We start from the raw sequence: 23,358 nt of genomic DNA on the forward strand, positions 1-23,358 counted from the left end.
TGTGTGCAGGGATGTGTGAACAGATATAGTAGTGACACCACTTAGAGTGGAGAATAATTTAACTAAGTCTTCCTCTCTGGGGTTGAATAAAGCAATAATGTAGTTCTAACACTCGATTTTGGGCTCCTCAAATGATAGAAGTGATTGAGACTGCCCTGTTGAAAGTAACCAGTAGTTGTTAGTGGCAAGGAAAAGTATGCCCATTTTCATCTATTTATATTTTACGTATTAATTCATACTGACTCTGCTTATAATCCTTAGGTTTATCTTGAATTTGGCACTCAGCTCTGCCTCATATGTTGCTGCATATTCATATTCATTCTTTGGTGAATTTGTTTCAATTTCCACCATTGCTTCTGTATTTTGCCTCTGCTTATTTTTTGACCTGTCTTGTGTGCAGAAATCCATGAGATAGCTCTGTGTGTGCATGTGGGAATGTTTTTCAAGAACTGGAATAGAGAGAGAGTTGAAGGAGAGGAATTAATTCAGTGAGCATTTCCTGAAGGCTCTTCCAAGTGATTTCAGCTGTCTTTCAGATGCAGTTTAGAGCAGCTGTGGTCTGACTGAAGATCAGAACTTCCCTATTCTGGATTTATAGGCCATATACAATAGGAAGTGTGATGAGAGGGACTCGTTTGGATAAGCAATCTAGATTATTGGGATGTTTTGCTATAATTGGCATATCATGTTTCTGCATACATTTTTTGTGAGTTCTGGTTTGCATTCAGAGATGGTTTCAAACATTTAAAGAAATGTCTTAAATTATACATGATAGGCTGAAAGTCTCAGTAGCAATCACGGAGCATTTATTGCAATGTTTGTTTAGTTTTACAGTATCTTAAACTCATACTGAGACCCCCTGTTGGTCACAGTTTTCCAATGGAATAAACTGCACAGACGTGCAAATTGACATTTTGAAGTTTTGAGTATGAATATTGTAACTGATACAGAAATTTACATTTTTGTGGTTTGAGTTACATTTTTAGCATTCCATACAGCACATGTCTTGATTTGGATGGCTTGATAGACTCATCCAGACGGAGCAGCTGTCTTTCCTAGACCAGACTCAGCCAGCTTCTCCCTGGCAGCTGAAAAGCCACTTATTTCATGCAATTTACGGGACAATTTAAATTGTTTTTTGCAACAATTAATTTCAACCCAAGTCTTGCCTGTAATTTGAGATCTCTGCCAATGTGCTTACATCAAACAAAATTGGTGATTCAAACCTGATTGGGCTTTTTGTGGTATATGAATTGCCAAAAAGTTGTTCTTAGCCGCTAATAGTCTGTGCAGCTCTCTGTAGCCTTGTGCTTCTCTCACCTGAGCTGGCCAGGCAGGACGGAACTGCAGGAACCTGCAACGCTGGTGTTGGTGCTAAACCAGAGGAACAGCCATTCTGTTGGCTTAGATGTTGGGTGAGAAATCAAGGGTGGGTCGTAGTTTTGCCTGTCAGAACATGATCTTCAGCCTTACTCTCAGAAAAAACGTGTTCCTCAGCCATTTAGCTGTCATACAAAGGTGCAGCAGGGACAACCTGCCACCACTGCACATTTAAGTAACAGGTTGATGATTAATGAGACTTAAATCAACTTGAGAGTGTAACAAAAATATGTATTTTTCCCTTGGGGAATCTGTGCATCTGCCTATCTAGTGCTTTCTGTTGTAGAAATGTCAGAAAATGCAGGAGAAAAACTCAGCAGTCCTCGTTAAACTTTCTCTACGTGTTTTTCCTTCCAGTCTTTCTGAAATGTTTTTGTTTAAATTGTAAAAGTTGCTTTAAGCCTATGTGGTTAGATCTATTTCCTAAGGTATGTGTGCTAAAATCTAGAGGAGGATGTTAAGTTTATACTGGAAATTTATCAGCTTTCACAAAACTAATTTAAACTTGAGAAAGTTTTTTTTTTTCCTTAAGGAAAACCCCTCACCACCAGGTTATGGGCTGTGTGATAATAGGAACAGGCAGAGCAGCTCTGACTGGAGATCTGTGCTATGGGTGAGCTGACATGCCCTTCCCTGGTGGGGGTTCTTATTATTACGGTGCTGATCCTGTGGGTGGTGCACAGTGGATGGCATTAGCCACACACACCGGTTTAGGTCACTGGAACATTCGGTTTCCTTCCCCCTTCCCTTGTTTTTAATCCAATCTCTAAGTTGAGAGAAGACCGAGATTAAAAAAATAAAGCAAATGCCAACAAGAGCGAAAAAACAGTGCTGTGCTGGGACTGGCTGTGGGAAAGGGGTGGCAACTGTCCAGAAGCAAAGATGAAAGTCTCAAATCAAGAAGAAATCTGAAAGAACCAGCTGGGAAAAAGAAAACACATGAACAGAAGATGCAAGTGTGATATTAAATGAAGGACCAAGTGGCTGAAGCCTTATCTTAATGCTTTTCATGTGTGTGCAGTGCATGGTGGGGTTTGCAAACTGTAGAGGCAGCTCACGTATAAAGTGAGCTGTTTATGCCAGGGGGTCAGTGCAGAATGAGAAAAATAGAAACAGAACAATGAGTATTGCACAGCCTCTCAGAAATGAGCCTACCCCCTACCTCCCATCAATTAAAAAAAATAGGTCAGTTGCAGTAATTGACCATTGTCTTCATTCCCCTCACTTGTATGTTTAAGGAAATCAGGAGTACATAGAAGTTCTTTACTGTTCTGTATTTCCCTACCAGGTCATTATGAATGAGCAGAAATGGTTTTTAGGGAGCAAAAAAGTGTTTTTGTGAGTAGAATCACCATCAGCACCTTGATTCTGGATTGCTACGCTTATTTTTGACTGAGTTATTTTTCAGTTTTAAAATCAACTCAGGCTGGCCATTGTAATTTCACATCATTATTTTAAATAAAAGAACTGCTTGGAGGGAAGAGTCTTATTAAAACATCTTAATTAAGATTACAGATTATCCAAAGGACTGCCAGTCAGCTAAATCTAAAAAGTATTTTTGTAGGTTTTAGGATAATTTATGGACAGAGATAATTCAGCTGCATTCAAAAATTACATTGTACTTACGCTGGTATCACTTCACGTTAATATGGTTTATGTTATTGTTTCTTTGTCTGCCACAGTACTTTTCCAAACAAGAGGAGGGTGTAAAAATGCTCCTGCTTCTAACTGTGGTCCATCAAAACCTCCCTTTCTAGGTACATTCTGTCTATCTCTTAGAGGTCACAAGGGTAGTAGATCTAATGGATTTAATGTTTGAAAGTGGTTTATCAATTAAGGACTTATTTGTAAGAACTGCCAACAGCCCTGTTGAGAGCAGAGCTGAAATCTGATTTTCTTCTGAAATGATGCACTAAACCAATGAACTGTTGATAAGATCTTTATTTTTTTTCTCAGGGGAAAACAGGTAAACTCAAAAAATAATTTAGTCATTGAGTAGTTTTTCTGTAAGTATCAGCAACAGTTTACTTCTTATTAAAAGGGCTATACAAATAGTGATTTAAAAGATGTTAATTCAAAGCCATCAAAAAGGGAGGAAATTCCCTTTGCTTTGCTTCACATGAATCCTATTTGGTTTTTGCTCTTTTTCTGTGACGAATATGGATATAGGTTACCAATACAAAAGCAGGAACAGCTCTCTGAGCAACAAACTCATCATTTCTTCAGATGTTGATTGTGTAGGGAGGTTAATAGAGAGCAACTGCTGCCAAAATCCTTTTTTTTTTTTTTTTTTTTTTTTTTCTTTTTAAAAAAAGTCTTTTGGCTGTTGATCTTCATGCCCCGACATCAGTGGCTGTAGCTGGGTATCTGTAGCAATACAGTTTGTTGTCTGCACCTCCACTCAGTAACAACTGATGAGAGAAGAAAACTGTGATTAATATCAGAACTGAGCAAAAGACATACATGAGCCGAGGACTCAATTTTTCTCTGCTTTGAAGACATAAAAAGAAGAAATGAACTGTTAATGCATAACTAAAACCCAGAATCAAACTGCAGAACTAACTTTGTGTCTTACCCTCTTCTTAAAATTAGAAATTTTCATAGGAATGTTGCTAAAGTTTTTCCTGACTTTTACTGACAGCAGGAGCCACACTGAGAATCTTGGGATGTCAACAGAACATTTTTTGGGTGTTTTAAACACATATGTACCACTGCAGTAGCAGAAATGTTCCCTAGACAGGATTATATAGTTTCCCCCTTCTACCTGTACTGGCATGGCCCAGCTCCCCCTTCATGCTGCCACTTTAGTCTCAATGGTAGAAAATGGAAGGTGTATTTTCTCAGTGAGGTGCAGTGCTGTTCTTGTGTCTCTCCTTGTCTGGAGTATCAGTATAACCCTCAGTTAATGCTACAGGGCTTCAGCTGCCCCCCTGCTCCTTTGCACAGGAGTGTGGGGACACGCTGCAGTGCGTGGGACAGTGACACCCAGTTATCAACCACAGCACAACTCAAACTTCCTGTTCTCTTCTGTCTTTAAGCACAAGAGAAAAAACAGTACACGACTGCTTTTAGCCCTCATCCTAACCACCGTGCATATAAATTCAGTAATTTGCTCTTCAGATTCTTACCCCTGCTTCTGTCCAGTCCACACAGAAAACCTTGTCTTCATGAGCAGCCAAGTCATAGAGAGGAGCTTTGCAACTAGTGAAAAACAGGTATTTACAGTCACATGTTTGAAATTACGTGAGCAATCACAGAAAAAAATTGGTCCCTAGAGTAATAGCACAAAGCTATAAAACGGATGTGGTCAAGCAGTTATAAACACACTAAGAAAGTGCAGATATCTACCATCTGTGATGTTTCCAATGCTTTCCCCAGAGCTGATCACATTAGTATTATCCTCTCCTACATCCCCAAAGAGCAAATCAGCAACATCCTTCATCTGGTTGCAAACTACCTTGATACTGAAATTTAACCAGTTTTTAGGAACAGTTTATTATTTGGTTTCTTTCTTCTGTGTGTGGATGCTGCTCAGCTGTGTGCATTTTTCCAGAAAAGCCATTTATGTCTTCTGAATGCAAAGCATTTCACTGCTTGAAAATCTGTAACAAAGGATCTGAAAAGCGTATCAAGTGCAACTTCACACTGTTAGGCTCTTTCCTTAGAAAGAGAATTATTTTGTTCCTTAAAATAGAAGAGTGGTCAGGAGACCACCTGCTGTTCCTAATCTCAATGGTAATGGTAGGGTTGCTGCTTTTTGCATGTCACCAAATGCTGCTGTTACTGCCAGGTAAGTCCCACTGAAGCACCATGCAGCTCTCTCAGATATTGAGCCCCAGGCCCCCTAGTACTGTAAAGGTATTTTTCTCTTATATTATATGCCTGAATCCCAAAACCTAGAGCATTCTCACAGATGCCACAAGAGACTCTAATCATAATGTCTCTGACTGCTTTTGTTATTGAACAACAACAAAATGCAGGTTTATGTTACCTCCTTGTGTCCCAAAGCTTCACAATGTTGTCCAGAGAACCAGAGATCAGCTGATGCTCATGGGTAGGTGACCACTTCACACATGTCACCCAGCCTGTGTGAGAAGTCAGAGACAGCAGAACCAAGGAGCCATCTGAACAGAAAAGGAGGAGAAAAACCCAGACATCAGCAGATGCCAACTGCATACAAAATCCAGTGAGAAAAACAGTCAGCAACTTTTGTGTTCAAGGTAAGTGTTTTTCCCAGCAGTAATTCTATCTTCAAAAAATCAAAGCAAACTTTAAAGAAAGTGAACAACAATTTAAGTCACACAAGTTATGGGGAAGAAAAAAAAACCCAACAACAACCAATCAACCAAAAAAACCCCCCAAAAATTCAAAATGTATTTTCTCATAACTAAACTCTCTTTGCAATGTTTTTTTAGAAAGCAAACAAAAAATGCTTTTATTAACAACACACAAGATGCTAATAAACTCTAGATTAGATGTAGAGGAGCTAAAAAAGTAAACATTGTTTACTAATTGTGGCCTTCCAGTACCTGAACGGAGCCTACAAGAAAGATAAAGACTGTTTACAAGAGCACATAGTGACAAGACAAAGGATAATGGCTTTGAACTGACTTTAGAATAGATTTAGGAAGAAATTCTTTACTGTGAGGGTGGTGAGGCACTGGAACAGGTTGCCCAGAGAAGCTGTGGATGCCCCATCCCTTGAAGTGCTTGAGGTCAGGTTGGATGAGGCTCTGAGCAACCTGGTCTAGGGGAAGGTGTCCCTGTCCACGGCAGGGGTTTTGGAACAAGATGATCCTAAAGGTCCCTTCCAACCCAAACTATTCTATGATTCTATTCTATGAAATGTGTTCATGAAAGTAAGTCTGGTAGGCTCAGTCATAATATCCACAATCCTGTCTGTTTATGATATAGAGTCCCATGTCTAAATTACTACTCTTTCACTTTAATGGTGGTCTGACCAACCTAAATATGAACCTTACAAAAAAAAATAAAAAGGTTCGGTCCTGCAGCTGCACAGCTGAACATTAGTAAGTTTAAGAAGAAAAACAAGCAAAACCTAAGCTCAGTTAGATTTCTAAATTTCTGTGTAAAAACAAAAGAAGTCTTGCACCAGACTACAGAAAATAGATGTAATCTTTGTATTGTAAATGGCTGGTTTCAAGCAGAGGGACAAGAAAACAGTTTGAGATGTCTCCCAACAGGAAAAGTTCTGATTCTGAAAAACAACTTTGAGATCATGCATGTTTTTAGCTCACCTTTGCTGCGAGGATCCCATAGCCTAATATGTCTGTCAGTGCTCCCTGATGCCAGACGTCGACACAGTGGTGAGAAGGAGAGAGAATTAAACACTTTGTTTCCTGTCTGTCAGAAAAGAAAACAGTCATTCTAAGAGAGGAGCTACTATTTTGTGCAACTTCTTTTTCTCTGAGCTGGACTTCAGCTGAACCTACAGTGGATAATGATCTCACCAAAGTAGATTTGAGATCTCCAGTCTCAGCATCCCAGATTTTAATGGTGTGGTCCCATGATGCACTGCAAATTTCTTCAGCATCTGACCACAGCACAGAGGAGACAGCTTCTGTGTGGCCAGAGAGGGTTGCCAGGGGAGTCTAGAATTTAATGGTGACAGATTTGATTGAATATCATCAAAAAATCAATTCTTTCAATAAAATGTGTCTGATTGAACAGATCAGAAGTTTTCATACAGTCATTTTTAACAATGAGAAATTTTGTTTGGCCACACTTCCAAAGAAAAATCCTGGACAAACCTGGAGCTCATCTTACCCTCGTTAATCCCAGCTGTTCAGTTTTCTGCTTCTTCCGTGGTCTGTTTGCTGCTTCTTCCATTTCATCTTCTTCATCTGTAGGTACTGTGACACAAGACAGGCAGACATGAGACAGAGGTTTTCGAATTCCATCCCCATGCAAATAATTAAGCGAAATGCCATATTTACAGTGCCTGCAAACATCCTGCAGGTGGATAACCACACCTGAAATTGTGTAATTAACCTAACCAGTAACTTAACATAGCCTTACAAGCTTACATCTTACCTGCAGACCAGATCTTTAACATCTTATCCCAAGATCCACTGCAGAACTGTATGAACAGAAATATTTTGTTAAAAGTTGATCCAGACAGACCTTGTAAGGCAGACCTGCTTGAAAAATTACCCAATGGGTTATAACACATGAAGTTATAACACACGAAGTGTTGGGCTCCTAAAACAAACAAACAAATGTTTGGTATAGGTAAAATTATTCTTTTTCCTTCCTTTGTAGGAAAAATATCTACTAAATATGTATTTCCGTCAGCACCAAAAGGTTTTACTTTACCCTGTCTGACACTGAGCCAAGCTGGGAGCAATAACTCCACCTTTGGTGCGAGTGCTCATAACTGCTGAATTCCTGCATGGAGGGAAAGAACCTCTTTACCACTTGCTTTTCCTGAGCACCATGCTGGAAATTTTTTTCCCCACCAAAACCACTGTGAAAATTTAGGTCAAATTTGAAAATAGTTCACCATGGCACAAAATTCACATGCATTTAAAGTCAAATATACTTTAAAGCAAACATTTAACTTGTTTTCCAACCTAAATGATTCCTAAATCAATAACCACCATTTATAACAAGGCTGGAAACTTATCAGTTTGTCAGTCCAAAAAACATGACGACAACTACCTATGCAGGGACAAAAAGATGATTTGTGGGATATGGGCTGCTAACATCCCAAAAAACAAAGGTTTCTTTCCCGGAGTCACTCACTTTGGTTTTTGTGCAATCCACAGCTATGGAATCTACACTCCCAGCATGTCCCCTGCAGCAGTGAAGGGCTTTCACTTTGTTTTTCTCCACGTTCCACTCCCACAGCAGGACAGTTTGGTCCATAGAAGCGCTGAGTAACAGGCACGATAAACTGTCTGAGGAAGAAAAAAGTTACGCTCACACCCAACTCAGCCTTCCAAAGTCTTTATAGTCTGTAATTACTCTCATCACAGAAGAAATTGCGGATGGATAGAAACTCGTATGTATTTCAGTTTACATCATGTTACCCTGTGAGTACAATTAATATAAATATATTCACCGCTATTTACTAATGAAGACTGCAAGGTGGACAGACAAGGTACATGCTAAGGTAACTATATTCATTACTGTTAAAAGACTATTTTACCTACACCGTGACTTCATTTCTAACACCACTGACAGAGACTGAAATAATTATAGCATTTAGATAATTAAATATTCATGGTTGAGGAATGCTGACATTTCTCCCCCAGTAACTCAAACTCTTACTACTCCCCTAACATATATACTGACCTTGTTTCACCCATGCCACATCCTTCACTACTTCTGTGTGCCCAGCTATTGTCATGATGGATTTTCCTTCCAAAGACCAGACTCGAGCAGTCTGATCATAGCAGCCAGTTAATATCCTACAGGGTACAGAATTTGAAACATCATTGTCTGTAAGACCAACAATGTTTTTATGAACAAAAGCCTCAACCAGAAACTTGGAAAAATAGCAGCACAATAAGTGGTTTAAAAAGAAATAGCTTAGAAAAGTAAAAAAATCTTTTTGTTACAGAGCAAAGCCTTCATCAAAGCCTACAGGTGAGGGGCTAGAAGTACAGGCCAAAAAGAAAAGCAGTGATAGTACTGCATGTTCTGGGAGGTAAAAATTACTTACATAATTTACACAATTTAAAATTTGATTTGTTGTTTCTAGTATATTACTAAAGGTTCTCAAAGCATTCTCAAATGCTGGTTGACTGGGAAATGAATGTGAAGACACAGCAGAAAAAGACAATTATGGGTGTTTGGCCTTTTTTAAGGATAAGCTCTGCATAAAGTTACACTATTCTATTTGTTGCTGAGTGTCACATTGGAAGTCAAGGATTCAAGCAACAGAGATGAGGAAATATCACTGTCCTTTAAGAGAAAAGATAGTAAACAGCATTTGTTTTGTTTGTTTGTATTAGCAGTACCTCATGTTCAGTGACTCTGGCTCTTTTCTACTTTTGTTATAGTCACTGTCAGTGAACTGCTTACAAAAGCAAGTACCTGATTGACTTGCCAGCTTAAAAAAAATAAAACAGAAACAGAACAAAGAGGAAAAACCTTCACCCAAGAGATTATTAAAGAGTGAGTACAACTCCATTTAACACTTTGGAGGAACAGGAATAAGACAAAACTTAAAACTGGCTTAGTGTGGTACCATTCTTCAGTGCCTTGTACAGAACTGATCCAGTCATCATGGAAGATGCATTCTTCTGGCTGAGGGGCCATATATTTCTCCACATACTCTATTTCCACCACTTCTTCCTGAGCTCACAGACAAAATACTTATTTAGTGAGGTTTCATTCTTTTCCATCAATAACAATAAAATTTAACCGTAGTGTGGCACAAATACACAAGTCTATTGAGCAAAGATCTTGGTATCCAAGTCCTTTGCCACTACAGTGGAACTGAAGTCTTTAGAAAAAAAGTGTGAATTATATTGCTTTCCATATTTTTATCAAGTTACTATTATTAGCAAGCTGGAAGGAAAAGCAAGTAATTTTGATCTTCTCAAATTCTCTTCTGTATTTACCCATACAAAACTGGTGTCTAAAACACCTCACAACATTTTTTCTAGAGGTAATATTAACCTTTCCCCATCATCCCCCAGTGTAAGAGGCAAAAACATATTAATGATGGACTGAATAAAACAAGAATTTTCCCTCTGGACCTTATACAGACAAAAGACTGGGTAATGATGTTCCTTGCACTGCTCAGTCCCATAGTCTCTAATCACTTTGCAGTTCAGAATGGATTTAAAAATACATGGAATTCTCCTGGGAAAGTTATAAAAGAAATAAAACTGAGCAAGGAAATCTACCTAGTCAGGATGACAGTGTAATACCTAAAGCAGATTGAAGTAAACTGGCTACATCTGTTCTGCTGCCCAAGGAGGGGAGAAATTGAGTATGACTTACCGTGGAGATATTTTCCATTTCCATGTGTGTGACCAGTGGCACTCGCAAGAACTGGCCATTGATAAGGAAATCAAATTCCACATATTTGTGGTCCTCTAAAACAAATTAGGAAAAATCCATGTTCAGCTGTTGCTATTTATTTGATACCATCAAGAACAGCATAATTTTGTGGCTAGTACAGGAGAAGGAGACAGGAAAAGATTAAAAAAAGACCAAAACAAACACCCCCAAACCAACAAAAAATGACACAAAAAAAACCCTCAAATCAGTTAGTTTCTTCTCCCAGTTTTAAATGGGCAGCCCATGAATCCCAGTGAATTATCTGAGAGGATGGAAAAGCTGCTGTTGGGGTTCAAGGAGTAAAGTTTGCCTCTTACTGTTATTTTCTCTGTAGCCATGTGTAATCAAACCCCAGTGGTGTTTCCATACATGGGTCTTGCCACTGCTAGTCCACATCTTTGTTACCATCAGCTAGAGCCCTGTATTTGTGGCAGCAATATGAAAATCCTATGAACTTTTGGTTCACATTTCTCCCTCTGTAATGGCATAGTTGACAAAGGCCTCCACATTTTGGCAGAAGCACTGCACTGTGCACTAGTTTTCTATTCAAGATTGTCTGCAATTTCATGGGTTAAAAGCAACTTGCAGAAGTCTCAAGAAGATACTATCGGTCCAGTTTTTTATAAAATATGGGATTTTTCATCAATATGGCACAGGTGTCTTTCTCCAGAAAATCTTTCAAATCGGTCAGGCCCATTTCAGCTGGCACTGACAGAGTGGTCGAGCTTTGCTCAAAGGCTTTCATAAAACCCAAGCCTTCGGTTTCATCAGTTCTTGTGCCAGGCTTTGGGCAGCGCTTCCGCTCCCATCCGCTGCGGCAGCCTGGCCTGTGGCTCTGGGCACACAGAGGCTGTCCCAGCCTCTGGAGCATCTCTCCCGGGACTGCCCCCCGGCCCCGGTACCCGCGGGGTTTCAGATGCAGTGCCGGCAGTGCCTAACTGCGAGCAGCCAGGCCCGCACGGCCGGGCAGGGGGGTCTCAGGCTGGCGCCGTCCCCGCCGAGGGTCCCGGGTGCCCCGACTGTGACAGCCCGAGGTCCTGCGGCGGCATCGCCGCTGTCCGGCCCGGCCCGGCCGGGCGCGGGGGGCACCGGGGGCTCCGCGGGGCCGCCCCCGCCGCGGTACCCACCGTGCGCTGCCGCCAGCAGCTTGTTGATGAGCTGGCTGAGGTCCGTGGTCTCGGAGGCCGCGGGCACCGAGAAGGGCACATCCTCCACGGCGAACCTGCGGGCACAGCGCGGCGTTACGGTCTGCGCGATACTCGCGCCCCGAGCCCAGCCCCGGCCCGCAAGGGGCGGCCCCTCACCTGCGGTTCTCGGTGCGGAACCGCGCCGTGAGCTGTGCCATCGCCGCGGCTGTCGCTGCTGTCGCCGCTGTCGCCGACACCGACCACGTGTCGTGACGAGCCCCCCTCCCGCCCCACGCGGCCGCGCGCCCGCCGCGCTCCCGAGACGCCGCGCGCCGCCGCCTTCCCGGCGCCCCCCGCGTGCCCCCGCCCCGCTCCACGCGTAGGGCGGGCGCGCGTGCGCGGAGCGGCGGCGCGCATGGCGGAGCCCCGGCGGGAGCCGAGCCCAGGTGAGGGAACGCGACCCGGCACCTGCCCCGACGCGGCGGCTCCGGGACCGCCTGTCCCGCCGGCCCCACCAGCCCCGCCCGGGCTGCGCGGCGGAGCGGTGTGACGGGAGCGGGCCGAGGGGGGAGGCTCCCTCTGCCCCCCTGAGGGCTGGGGCGCGGGGGGCGCGTTCCGGGGGTCCCTGGCAGGCGCTGGAGGGGCTCCCGTGCCCCCCCTCAGCGGCGCTGCCCGCGCTGTGTCCCGGGCGGGCTGTGGGGGCAGCTCCCCGTGTGGCGCTGAGGGTCGCTGGAGTGGTGGTCTCTGCTTGGAGTAACTCGGGTTGTGTGCCTGTGCATGTCGAGCGACACACCCATTTAAACTGCCCGCTGAAAGTAACCCGAGGCGCGGTGGACTATAAAAGAAGCTGTGAGCGAATTTCTGTTTCGGGAGAAGGCTGCTTGTGTGAGGACTGCGGTGTGCTTGGCTTACATGCACATTTTTTCCCCACCTTTTTGACGGTCGTTCGTGTCCTCTCGTGAACAGCTGGGCTTTCTCCGGTGGTGACTCGGGTTGTGGGGTGGGCAGGTGTTAGTTCTTGTTTTGTGAGACTCTGAAGTCTTCTCTGTTTTTTAACTATACTTCAAAGAGCTAATTGACAAGGGTACATCTTCCAGTTATTGGTGTTATCTACACAAAAATCTCTTCAGAAACCTTTGAAGTGGGAGCCTCTAGATCTGCTTAGCAGCATCAACCTGCTCTGCTGTGACAGAGATAAGCTAAATCTCAAACCTGGTACAAGTTAATATAAAGCTAATTGTAACTCCTTTCCTTAAGAGTATCAACTCTGCCCTCATTTCCCCCCTGATATGTTTTACTGTAATTTGTGCCCCCGTGAATTCGTGCCGTGGTTGGAGAGTGGTGGATGCCTTTTGAGGGAACTTTTTCAGAGAGCCTGTTTGACTGTATAAAACTTCAGGCATTTCTGGACTGCTTATAAAAAGAAACTGGATAAATATCACTATATATTTACCCTGCTGCTGTATTTTTTCCCTTGGGCTTTGTCATTAACCATTCTTAGATAGAGGATACTGGGCTATTTGGATCATTGGAATGTCCCAATACAGCTGTCCTTGCATTCTGTTGCCGAGTTCCAGCATGCTCAAAGTATGTGCCATTGGTATCTCTAGAACAAACTTGCTCAGTTTAACTCAAAGCGCTAAAAGTGCTGCTTTAGCAAAACTGCCACCATGTCTTCTTCACATCTTTGAACTGAGAGGAAATGGTTGAGTGATGATGAAATCTGGTTTTCTGGGTTTTTTCTTTCATTTGCTGCTAACAAGCTTCAGGCATTGTAACTGAAACATCTCATAATTGTTCTCAGATCCAAAGCTCCAAAATACTTGGTAAATATGAGGTAACTTCACTTGGAACTTGGTTGGGAGTGTCATCACTTGAAAATTGAATGGAAAAATAAATCTGCCTTAGATTAAAGTATTAATATATTGAGCATATGAGCAGCTTAACTCCTCAATGTTGTTTGTATCAGCAGGATGCTTTATTCATCTTCAAAAGCCAAGGAGATGAAGATTTACTTTGCCTGTGTCCTTTATACCTTTGTGAAGCAGCATAAATTTGTGCTTTTAGAGTTATAGGGTTCTTTTCAAGTTACTCTCTCACCTTTTACATTCTCCTTACTAGAGCTGTAAATACCACTTGGTTGAAATACCACAGCCAAGAAGGTTGATCTTGAGGAATTTACTTTCGTGCTGTGGTGAAGAAGAAGCTGATAGGAGTCATGTGATATAACACAGCCTGTCTTTAAAATAAGTACTGAAGGGGAGAATCCTGAACACCTTTCCCTCTCCTTCATCCCAAACTGCAGGAATTAAGTTTCCTTCTATTCAGTAGGGCATGTCTAATATATTAGTATACTTGTAACGTAGGGACCAAGTTAACTGTCATTTTTTTCTCGTTGCTTGTGAATATTTGGGATTGGTCACTTCTTTAAAGGGTGTATTGTGTGCATGAGAGCATCATCCTGTGGATGTGGCCGTTCACTGTCCAATATTCTCTGTCTGCTTGAAGGTTTGTTGTGGGCAACTGAGCTCCTTAAAGCTTTCTTTGGGATAGGAGTTAGATCTCTGAACTGCTGGCAGCTCTGTCTTTTTGTCTTTCATCACTGGATTAATGCCAAATTTTGTTTCACTTTATGTGTTTTCCTGCCCAAAGCATACAGCTGTAGACTAATAATAGTAATTTTATTTCATTTAAAACAAATGCAATTTACTTCAAGATGCTATGCATGATGGAGTTGTATCATTCAAGTCCTGTGTTTTGATTATGGGAGTAGATGACTAATGTATTTATGTGCAATGCTGGCATGTGTTTAAATATCAAGTGTTCTCTGGATGTGCATGGTTGTTAGTTCAGTGCTTATGGACATATTTAGATAAAAAGGTTGGGAGGGTGTATATGTGTTTTTTGTGTGTGCAATGACAAGTCAAGCAAATTGTCTCATATAAAAGGCTAAACTATACTCCTGGAGCAACACACTGACATTTTTCTGCAGTGAGTAATAAAGGGGTAAGGATTTCTTGAGGACTTTGCTGTTACATTGCAATGGCAAAGAAAACACCTGCAGCAATGTCTTGGCAGAAGGCTGAAATAAACTTTTGTACTTTTTCAGGTCGCCTTGTAATGGAAGAAAATGGAGCTGATCATGACACTGCTATGGAAGGACCTAACGATTTGTTCATAGGCAACTGTGATGGTCCAGGAGAGTCCAAGGCAAATGATCAGGTTTTCCAGGTGAGTTATGCTTCTATTACATTCTCTCTGGTGAACTTAAAGTGTTCTATTTCGTCAATGCACGGGGTTTTTTTTGCCTTTAGAGTAATACATTGTGGTTTTTTAAAAAGTACAAAAGTTCCTTCCCTTGGATTCTTGTGCCATTCAGTTTTTAACTGATGAATATGCAGATGTTGCATGTAATGGCAGTCTTCAGTAGTTATATTAAGAGGTCCTGTTACAGTGCTAAAAAAATATGTGTTTTATTGTGTCAACAAAATCCTTTAAAAAAAGAATACTTCATGACATGTCTTGGAGTAGGAGAGGTTCATAACACTTGAAAATCAGGTCATGTTGCTTAGTGACCACATGTGTCAAAGAAGAGTCCAGGGACATGGGACATCTGTGTAGGTACTGGGGAAGGGAAATCCTTTATTTAGCTGTGTATTATCAAATATTTCCAGATATTCCTATTCAAGGAGATTTCTGTGCATGAATGTTCTTCTGTTTTTAATGTAAAATATCATTCAGGTAGTGATTTAGTAGTGTGCTTATGGTCTCTGCACAATGTCTTTAATACAAGTAGTGTCATTTATTTGTTACTGCTTTTCTGGTGTACTTTACAGTAGGCAGTTTCAGCAGAAGTGGTTTTGGAGAGCAGATTTCGAGTGAAAGTGATTTACTCTGCCCTTAGGAGAGAGAGTTTGTTCTGGGAAGCAGGAATGTGAATACTTTTTCAGCTTGGAAATGGAAAACAGAAGAAGAACTGCTAGCGTTAGCCTCTTGATCAGAAGGGCAAGAGCTCCTTCTGAGTATACGATACAGCACATTGGTTTTAAATGTTCTTTTCTCTTTCTTTTTTTTTTTTTTTCCTAATAGAAGTTGCTGCTCAAAGTACATTTTACTGGTTTTCCTCTGTGAAAGCATCTAACGTGCATGGATTCCAGGGATCCACTGTTTGGCCAGAGTGACTCTCCTGCAGCCTTGCCCCTCACAGTCCACCTCTCAGGCAGTTCTCCATCATCGGCTGTGCCGGTGCGGCCACCCCAGCCACAGGCTCCCTCTACAGAGGAGTTCCAGCTGGCAGACCAAACCAGGCAGCCTCTCTGTGAGCTACAGCCCCCAGGAGGGCCCAGTGCACCCATGGTGAGTGTGTCTGAAAACGAGGCTGGTGATGTGTTCACAGACAAGGGAGCCCTTTGAAGAACTCTCTTACGTGGTGCTTGTTTGTTGTAGCAACAGCTGATTCAGACTTTAGCAACAAGGTGAAACTTTTCATTGGTTCAGTTCTTGCTCCAGTTGCCCCCCCTCAGGTAGGCAAATCCTGTCTTCAGCCATTACTAATTTTATTAAACAACAACTTAACGTCTTTTGCCGTTATCAAGCCTGGATGCTGATGTGTAAGAGATCTCATACGTCTACTGCTTCTGCTTTCTCTGTATTCTCTGGATGAGTCTCTCTCTTTGACTTTTCTTGAGGGATCAGAACATAAGCAGTAAGCTAACCAATTATATTTCACCTTTCCCCTTACACCCCAATTAATTTGCTTGAAACATTGCTCTGTAATTTGTAACAGCTATTTTGTGAAAAGGTAACGCTCTTACCCAGAGGCCTTGGTTGGCATGTATTGTGCTGTCACTAATGCCACTTCACCCATTTAAAGTGTAATTTATCAGAAACATCTTTTATGTTACTCTAGGTTTTGTAACATTGTCGGGAACAAGTCCTTTGTAATTATCATCATAAGGAGTTAAGTTTTTCAAATTTCTAGGTAATTTAATTTGTTTTTTTTTTAAGTCCTGCAGCTTTTCTTCTGTCTGCTTTTGCATGAAATACTGCTCAGAGAGGTCAGTTTCTCAGGAAGTAAAGGTCAAAATTTTTATATGTTAGGATTAATTTTGCTAGTTTGTGAAAGGGGTTACAGTGAATCCAACTGTGAATGGCTTTCAGGTTTTTGGTACCTTTAATAATAGTGTTGTAAGTTTCAAATAAATGTGTAAATCATTGTAGAATCTCCATACAAACAAGTGCCATTTTGTGTGATTGCCTTACAGATGATTGTTGCCAGCCAATCAGAAAATGGGCAGGTGCTGCATGTCATTCCTTCTGCTCAGCCACGAGTGACCCAAGTGATTATTCCTCAAGGTCAGCTTCTGGATGTGGCCAGCTCACAGGGTGAGTTTAACCTGTGGGACTTGAGGGTGTGAGTTCCTGAGTGCATCCTGCGTGATCTCTCTTTGAGCACCTTGTTTGTGTGTGTTTCCTTTCCTTACTCAGCTGTGAGACAAAACACATCCTGAATCTGCTTTCTGATTATGAATCTGGCACCCCACACACCACCTTTTCTGCTGGGCAAAAGCCTTATGAAAGAAGAGCTATTATGCCCCCTTTCCAAAGGATATGTGATGGGTAGATTGAGATATCAAGCAGAGTTGTTTCTTGCCTTATTTACCATTAATAAGGATGTTTATGCTGTCAGACAACTGTACTATCAGCTTCAAATTTTCACTATCTGTTTACTTCATTTTGGGTGAAGTAGTTAATTTGTGTAGTGCAGAAAGGCCAGGACAGCATTAATTCTTCTGTTCCAGAAATCACTGATGATGATGATTATGCATCTTTTGTGAAGCCAGGAATGAATTGCCTGGTAGAAATTCAGTTCCCAATAAAGGAAAATGAGATGTAACTTTCACTTTGTTGCAGTGTGATAATTGTCACATTTTAAGTATGTGGGGAGATGTACAACTAGAAGTGCAAACTTTAAGGTTTTCTCTAGAAAATGGACATACTAAAATCTGAAAGCATTGTCTTGCTGGATGAGAGAATGCTGTGTACTAGTTTGCATTCACAGAGTAAGACTGACATCTAGGTGGTCACATTTCATTAAACTCTTGAAGATTTTTTAAACTTTTTTCATTCTCTCTATAAAAATCTCAAAATCCAAGCAGTAGTTAAATGCTCCTGGGGAATGATAGCTCAAAGGTAAGACTAGAGTCCTGATGCTGGGTGGACAGAAGATTTGGGATTCAAGTCATGCTCTAGCCCTTTTCACTTACAGTTGGAATGTAGTTCCATGACCTTGCATTGAAAGGTTTGTTGCTGCCCTACCTTCCCTCCCTTTCCATCTCCTGCAGGGTTAGAGCACTGTTTGGTTACAGCACAGTAACAACACATTACTATAAAGCTGACCGTGAGCCTTTAGTGCCAAAACAATTGCTGCTGCTGTTTGTAAGCGCCATGTTGCAATGCTGAATAGTATCTTTGTGTTTCCATTACTCATCTTACATGGGGCACTGTGAGAATATGTGAATACATGTTCTACAATAGTGGTACAGGTTTTTTTGGTGGTTGGTTTGTTAGTTTGTTTTTTCTAGAGACTTACTGTGTAAAAAACTTTGTAGTGATTTGATCTATAGCAGACAGTTAGGAAGACTTTTCAGTGGATTGCTGTGGAGATTAAAGGGGAAGGAGAATGGCCTGTCAGCCCTTGAGTTTCTCTTGTCTGCACGTGGTGGTAATGCATGAAATGGCACAGGCTTTGGTGTAGCCTGTAGGGTCTTAAGGGCACATCTGTGTAGGAGGAACCAGTGCTTTGAGCCAGAGTGGTGGTAATCCGAGTGCACATTCAAATCTTCTCACAGAGCTTTCCAGTGCAGTGATTTCTATACTCTGTCAATAGCTTATCCCTGTCTCTAGGGATGGGGGATAGAGGCTTCCATAACTGAAGGGCAAAAAAATTCCTCATCTAAAGAGACCTTGTGTTTTCTTGTTGAGACCACAATATTGACTGTCTGCTTTCACAGTTTTCCATTATGTTTTTGTTTAACTGTACACACAGGCTTCAGTCTAACAGTAATTTTTGGCTTATGGATTCCTCCCTATTACCAAGAAAGGCTAAAACATTTGCTCTAACAGCATGTCAGATTCAATTACAAGCGGCCTGTTTTTCTTGTTTAAGTGTTCTTTTCCAAGTACAAAGCAGTATCATTACGTCATTTTTTCTTACTTTAAAAGCAGACAGTGTGTGATTTGCAGCTGAGCAAAATAGTTGTGCAGTCCTGTATGGATTCCTGGAAATGTAAGGCAGAGTAATTTACAAGTTGTTCTGATTATTTGCCTTGCTGTGGAAGGATTAATTAACAGTAGTGTGATTACCGAAGTCCTTGAACACAAGCAACCTTATCAAGTGTATCTGCATATGTGTGCCTGGAGTTAGAGTACTGATTCACAACTATTCAACTACTTTATCGTCTATAAAACTTCTTTCATGTGTCAAGGGTTGCTTTTCCAAACACGAGGTTTAGTCATAGCTGCTTGTTTCTCTGTTCTTCGTTCAGTTATTAACCAGGAGATTGTTTTATTCTTGTAAAGATGCTTTGGAAGAGAAGTGTGGTGATGGGAACCTGCAGACTGTGGTGGTGGCTGCTATAGCAGACAGTGCAAGCAGTTACATTCTACATCCACAGGCATCTCTCACTGTGTCGAAAAAAACAAGCACCAGGTAGGTGGGGAGTTAAAAGGATAAACCATCACTTTGATTCACGGTTAGCACTGCATTTTTTTCTTGTGGTTTGGTTTTTGCAGTGGTTATCACAAAATTACCGTGGAATGGAGGTTATGAACCTTTAGCGTTAGCGAATGATGTATTGCTAACTGTTTTTTTTAGGCAGCTTTTGTATGTGCCAGAGCAGTGGAAAAAGCAATTAAAGTACCTATTCTATTCCCTGTATTCCAGACATAATTGGATATATTCTGACTGGAGCAAGAGGTGGACATTTTAAGTAACACAGTGCAAATTACTGAAATTACTTTCAATAGGCGCTGTTACTGCCAACCAAGAGTTGAATGTGATCCAGTGAAAAAACTGCAGGGGAAGTTGATGTTTGAGGGAGGAAAGTTTCATGTATGAGTGTACTAAAACCTATATAAACCATCCTCCCACAAGAAGATTGTAGAGATTAATTTTTCAGATAGAGTTTTTTAGTAGTTAGTGTTAACTGTCTAGAGCCTCGTCTTTGTTCTCTGGGTAAATTCTTTGGTGTCTTTTGGCAAAATATGAGAAAGTAGCTGGTTACAGTGTATTTTGGTGAAACACTTAGGGACACAGATTAGCAAAGTTTCTGAAGTTAATTAGCTGTCAGGTATTTTTAACTTGATGTCCACCTGATTCTCTCCCCATGCTAAATGTTGCCTACTATTTTAGTTCTTGAATACTTTGGAATCCTTTTTTTCTTTAAAAAACCCTCAAACCAACCAAATAGAACAACAGCAACAAAAGCAACAAAAACCCCAATGACAACAGAAAAACTCCCAAAGAAGGTGTTTGCTCTGTGGATTGCAGGCTGGCTTTGTATTGGTTTATACTCTTTAGAAATTGAGATGTGGAAAAGATCAGAGTAATCTCACTCCAACGCAAATTGTATGTGTTCAAGAAATATGTAAAATGAAGAGAAACACTTTGTGAATGGATTTTGAGAACACAGTCTGTACATGTCAGAAAAATAATCCTGGAAAGGCGGCATGTTTTTATAGACAGGAGGTGATGCACTTGTTTTGGAATAATAAATGTTGAGTAGGCATTATTTCTGGCCCAGGATTTAAGGAATGGAGAAACTAGGTATGTACTTAAAGTAGTTATTGGAGCTGGTTTTCCATAATTTAAAATATATTAAAATGTGCAGTGTTTGATATTGGTTTTAATCTTTAGCATATTACCATCAGTCTGCATAAGGAAATTGTCAAGACAATCAGCTGGTCTATTTCACTGTTTTGTCTATTGTAGTCAAGCAACAATACTAAGAATACTGAATGTTTGGAGGTCTTGAATGTAGAAAACAGTGTTTTTTTTAAATACTTACATTTACTGTAAATTATTTGAACAATGAAATAGAACATGAAGAAAAGGAAGCCCGCATTTTTAAGGCACGTTGATACAATACCCATAGTTGGATCATATGCTTTAGGGTTATACATAATACACTGATTTGACTAAAGTGTTCCTTTCCTAAATGTCTCTATAGACTTTTATTATATTTTTTTTTCTTTTTCAGGGTAGTGGAGGATCCTTTTCACATCCCTCACCAGCCATTGCCGCTAAATACGCCTGCATGGGCGCGCTGTCTCAGGAACTGTGAGGTGGGCCACAGAGAGTTCTGACTTGGTGTTTTTATTGTCTAGATCATGTTGCATAAAAGGAATAATTCCTAGTTGTAGGAGTTGTGTTCAAGCTTCCTGGTATATAGTACTGGTACTGCTAACACAGTTAAGCACATAAAATGCTGTGGAATCCCTTTCTATTTTGAGAATGTTAGAATTACTGACCATCGACAGCTTCTGAAGCAAAAAATGTGCTGCTGAAAACCTGATGCCTTACAGTGCTGGGAAGAATCATTGTGCACCATGTTAGGGCTTGCTTTTGAACTACAGGGCAAACTTTGCTGACCTCTGCAATTGTTCATAAAGGTTTGTGTTACCACACGGAAATCAAAATCCATGTGCCTGGCCAGTGTCAAGTCTGAGACTTAAAGCACCTTATTGTCAATATTTTACTATTTACTAAGGATTTCTATTTCATATCTTTTCCATCTTTTTTTCTTTCGTTTTTGTCCCAGCAGGTTAGGTTACCTGTGCTTGTTTTCTCTTTTGTTAAAAAGTGCTCTGTCTTTATTCCCTGTGATGGCTTTTGACCTAAACAGAACTTTTCCTTTATTTGCACATTGTTAGGTGTCTGCAGAACTGTCCTGATGACTGGACCTATCAGCAGCTAGAATGTATCATAAGTCATTTAAAAGGAAGGGAGTGGAGAAGGGAAGACTCTTGAGAGATCAACTACCCCTTCCTCCTGCTACCAGACTCTTCCTGATAGATGTTTATTTCACTTTCTCTTAATACTTTTTAAAAGGAAATCTTATACTCTCTAACTGCTTCATATCTTTAGATATCTCTACCACTTGCATTTTTTCCTATTGACTTGGCCACTGACAACTGGAAATTATCATTGCAAGGACTCAGAAACCGAATTTCTTTCCAAGTATCCACTTAGAAATAATTTTAAAATATATTAACCTCTTCCTCTTTTTATATGCCATGTACTTCATACAAATAATACTGTCCACTCTTATATCCACTTAAACGTTAAGAAAATTAATAGCAGGAATTCTTCCATGGTGGAGATACCATTTTCATAGAACCAGTCTCTTAATTCAGTTGGCCAGTTAGTTGGTAAAGTTCACTGAACTGTGTTTTTAGCACTGTGTGACACACACTTTCTTGTCTTAACATCCATATGGCTTATCTGAATGATTTATTATTCTTTTCATTTTATAGGAGGACTTGTATTATGTTTTACTTTGTCAATCTGAGTCTATTACAAGAAATTTCACCTACTCTGTCTAAAATTCACAGCAACATTTATAGGAGAGTTCTTATTCTTATAGAAAAGGAAATAGAAATATTGTCTGTTTGAAGTGTTCTGAGTGCATAAACATCTGCTTCTGCTGTTCAGCGGAACTGTTGCCTGTATGCATTAATCCTCCCTGATCCACTGGAGACTGCTAGAATGCATGTACCTGTTCATGGCCACAGACTAGAGACAATGGGATTTTGGGCTGTCATTTATCTTTCGAGTGTGGCTGTCTTACGAGTTGTTCTGTTAAGAGTGACAGAATTGCAGGGTCCTTCTGAAATTTGTAGAGGTGGCAGTAAGTCTGTCAACTCACAATTCCCCTCTTTCAGTTGCTTGCCAGAATAGAGACAAACAGTGTTGAGATCTGTGTGACTTTCACGGAAGATGTCAGCAGGTGAAGCCACTGCACCCTAAAGGGCAGTGACCCCTTTGGCAGTTAGTGCTGCAGGTGAACACAGAGCAGTAAAAGCTACAGTTACACAATTTAACACTAAGCTCTATGTTTGGTGTCAATTCCCTGACTGCCTTGAAATGTTCAGCTTACACTTGCTGTGTCTAGACAGCATAATACCTTCTGGTACCCTGCTGCTGTCAGTTCACTCCAGGAAAACTGCAGTTTTGGTCTGTGTACTTTAGTATAAGCTTTTAGGTACCTTTGCTGAGATGAGGCCAAGGCAGAGAAAAGGAATTGCTCCTTTTTTGTTGTCTTGAACCTTGGAGTGAAAGGGTTGGAGAATATCCGATTACTTCAAGGTAATTACTTAGTTAATAAAAAGTGAATTTAAAACCAGCTATTTTCAATAACCTACTTAGTTTTCAGTGGTGTGATCAGAATGCATTTCCAGCATGTACCAGCATACTGAAATAAAGTGTAATTATAAACTGCATTAATTAACTATACAAAGCTAAATTAATTTATTTGTCTGAAGCAGGTGGTCTCATCTGTCGATTTCCCCCCCCCCGCCACTTGCAAAGCTCATAGAGAGCAGGGATCTTATGTGCTCATGATTTTCTTCTTATCCTCCTTCACTCTGCCACCAGTTTAGGTGATGATCTAACTTGTGCAAAAGTAAAGCTAGAGCAGGAGACAGTACCTTAACTGTTATTGCTACTTTTCTGGCTCAACAGTTTTAACAATCTTCTCATCTTTTAGATTAAGGTCAATGTCCTGGTTATAGTGACAAGTGTAAGATAACATTA

At 40.9% G+C, this 23,358-nt stretch overlaps 2 protein-coding genes across 4 annotated transcripts in view; one reads left to right on the forward strand and one right to left on the reverse strand.

The window, feature by feature from the left end:
- Nucleotides 1-3,306: 3,306 nt before the first annotated feature.
- Nucleotides 3,307-11,900, reverse strand: WDR12 (WD repeat domain 12). Its single transcript, XM_027880152.1, has 13 exons — nt 11,721-11,900; nt 11,544-11,638; nt 10,357-10,451; nt 9,596-9,702; nt 8,698-8,813; nt 8,146-8,300; nt 7,435-7,480; nt 7,168-7,253; nt 6,852-6,992; nt 6,639-6,744; nt 5,372-5,504; nt 4,509-4,581; nt 3,307-3,791 (listed from the first exon to the last, which is right to left on the reverse strand). Exons 1-13 carry the CDS (start codon nt 11,759-11,761, stop codon nt 3,714-3,716), a joined length of 1,272 nt encoding a protein of 423 aa, XP_027735953.1. The 5' UTR covers nt 11,762-11,900; the 3' UTR covers nt 3,307-3,713.
- Nucleotides 11,901-11,945: 45 nt separating this feature from the next.
- Nucleotides 11,946-23,358, forward strand: part of CARF (calcium responsive transcription factor) — a 26,140-nt gene continuing 14,727 nt past the window's right edge. The window contains exons 1-6 of one of the 3 annotated variants that reach the window (XM_027880148.1): nt 11,946-11,989; nt 14,653-14,774; nt 15,633-15,899; nt 16,808-16,928; nt 19,125-19,254; nt 20,804-20,888. In XM_027880148.1, the coding sequence (XP_027735949.1) occupies nt 15,690-15,899; nt 16,808-16,928; nt 19,125-19,254; nt 20,804-20,888 (546 nt within the window). In that variant the 5' untranslated portion in view covers nt 11,946-11,989; nt 14,653-14,774; nt 15,633-15,689. Of the gene's footprint in view, nt 11,990-12,281; nt 12,393-14,652; nt 14,775-15,632; nt 15,900-15,989; nt 16,067-16,807; nt 16,929-19,124; nt 19,255-20,803; nt 20,889-23,358 lie in introns of those variants that run through there. The other 2 variants (XM_027880149.1, XM_027880150.1) reach the window with 2 other exon arrangements.

This window comes from Empidonax traillii, unplaced genomic scaffold (genome assembly GCF_003031625.1).
Source record: "Empidonax traillii isolate 1590-97213 ecotype Southwest subspecies unplaced genomic scaffold, ASM303162v1 scaffold65:size4453928, whole genome shotgun sequence".
NCBI classification, from domain to species: Eukaryota; Metazoa; Chordata; class Aves; order Passeriformes; family Tyrannidae; genus Empidonax; species Empidonax traillii.

What these genes read in the sequence shown, in the direction of transcription:
- WDR12 (XM_027880152.1), bottom strand. Translation starts at nt 11,761, where the DNA reads ATGGCACAGCTCACGGCGCGGTTCCGCACCGAGAACCGCAG. An exon ending in TGTGGCATGGGTGAAACAAG is followed by an intron (nt 8,301 to 8,697) that starts GTCAGTATATAT and finishes TTTCTTCCTCAG; the next exon opens with ACAGTTTATCGTGCCTGTTA. An exon ending in AAGCTTTGGGACACAAGGAG is followed by an intron (nt 4,582 to 5,371) that starts GTAACATAAACC and finishes GTTTTTCACTAG; the next exon opens with TTGCAAAGCTCCTCTCTATG.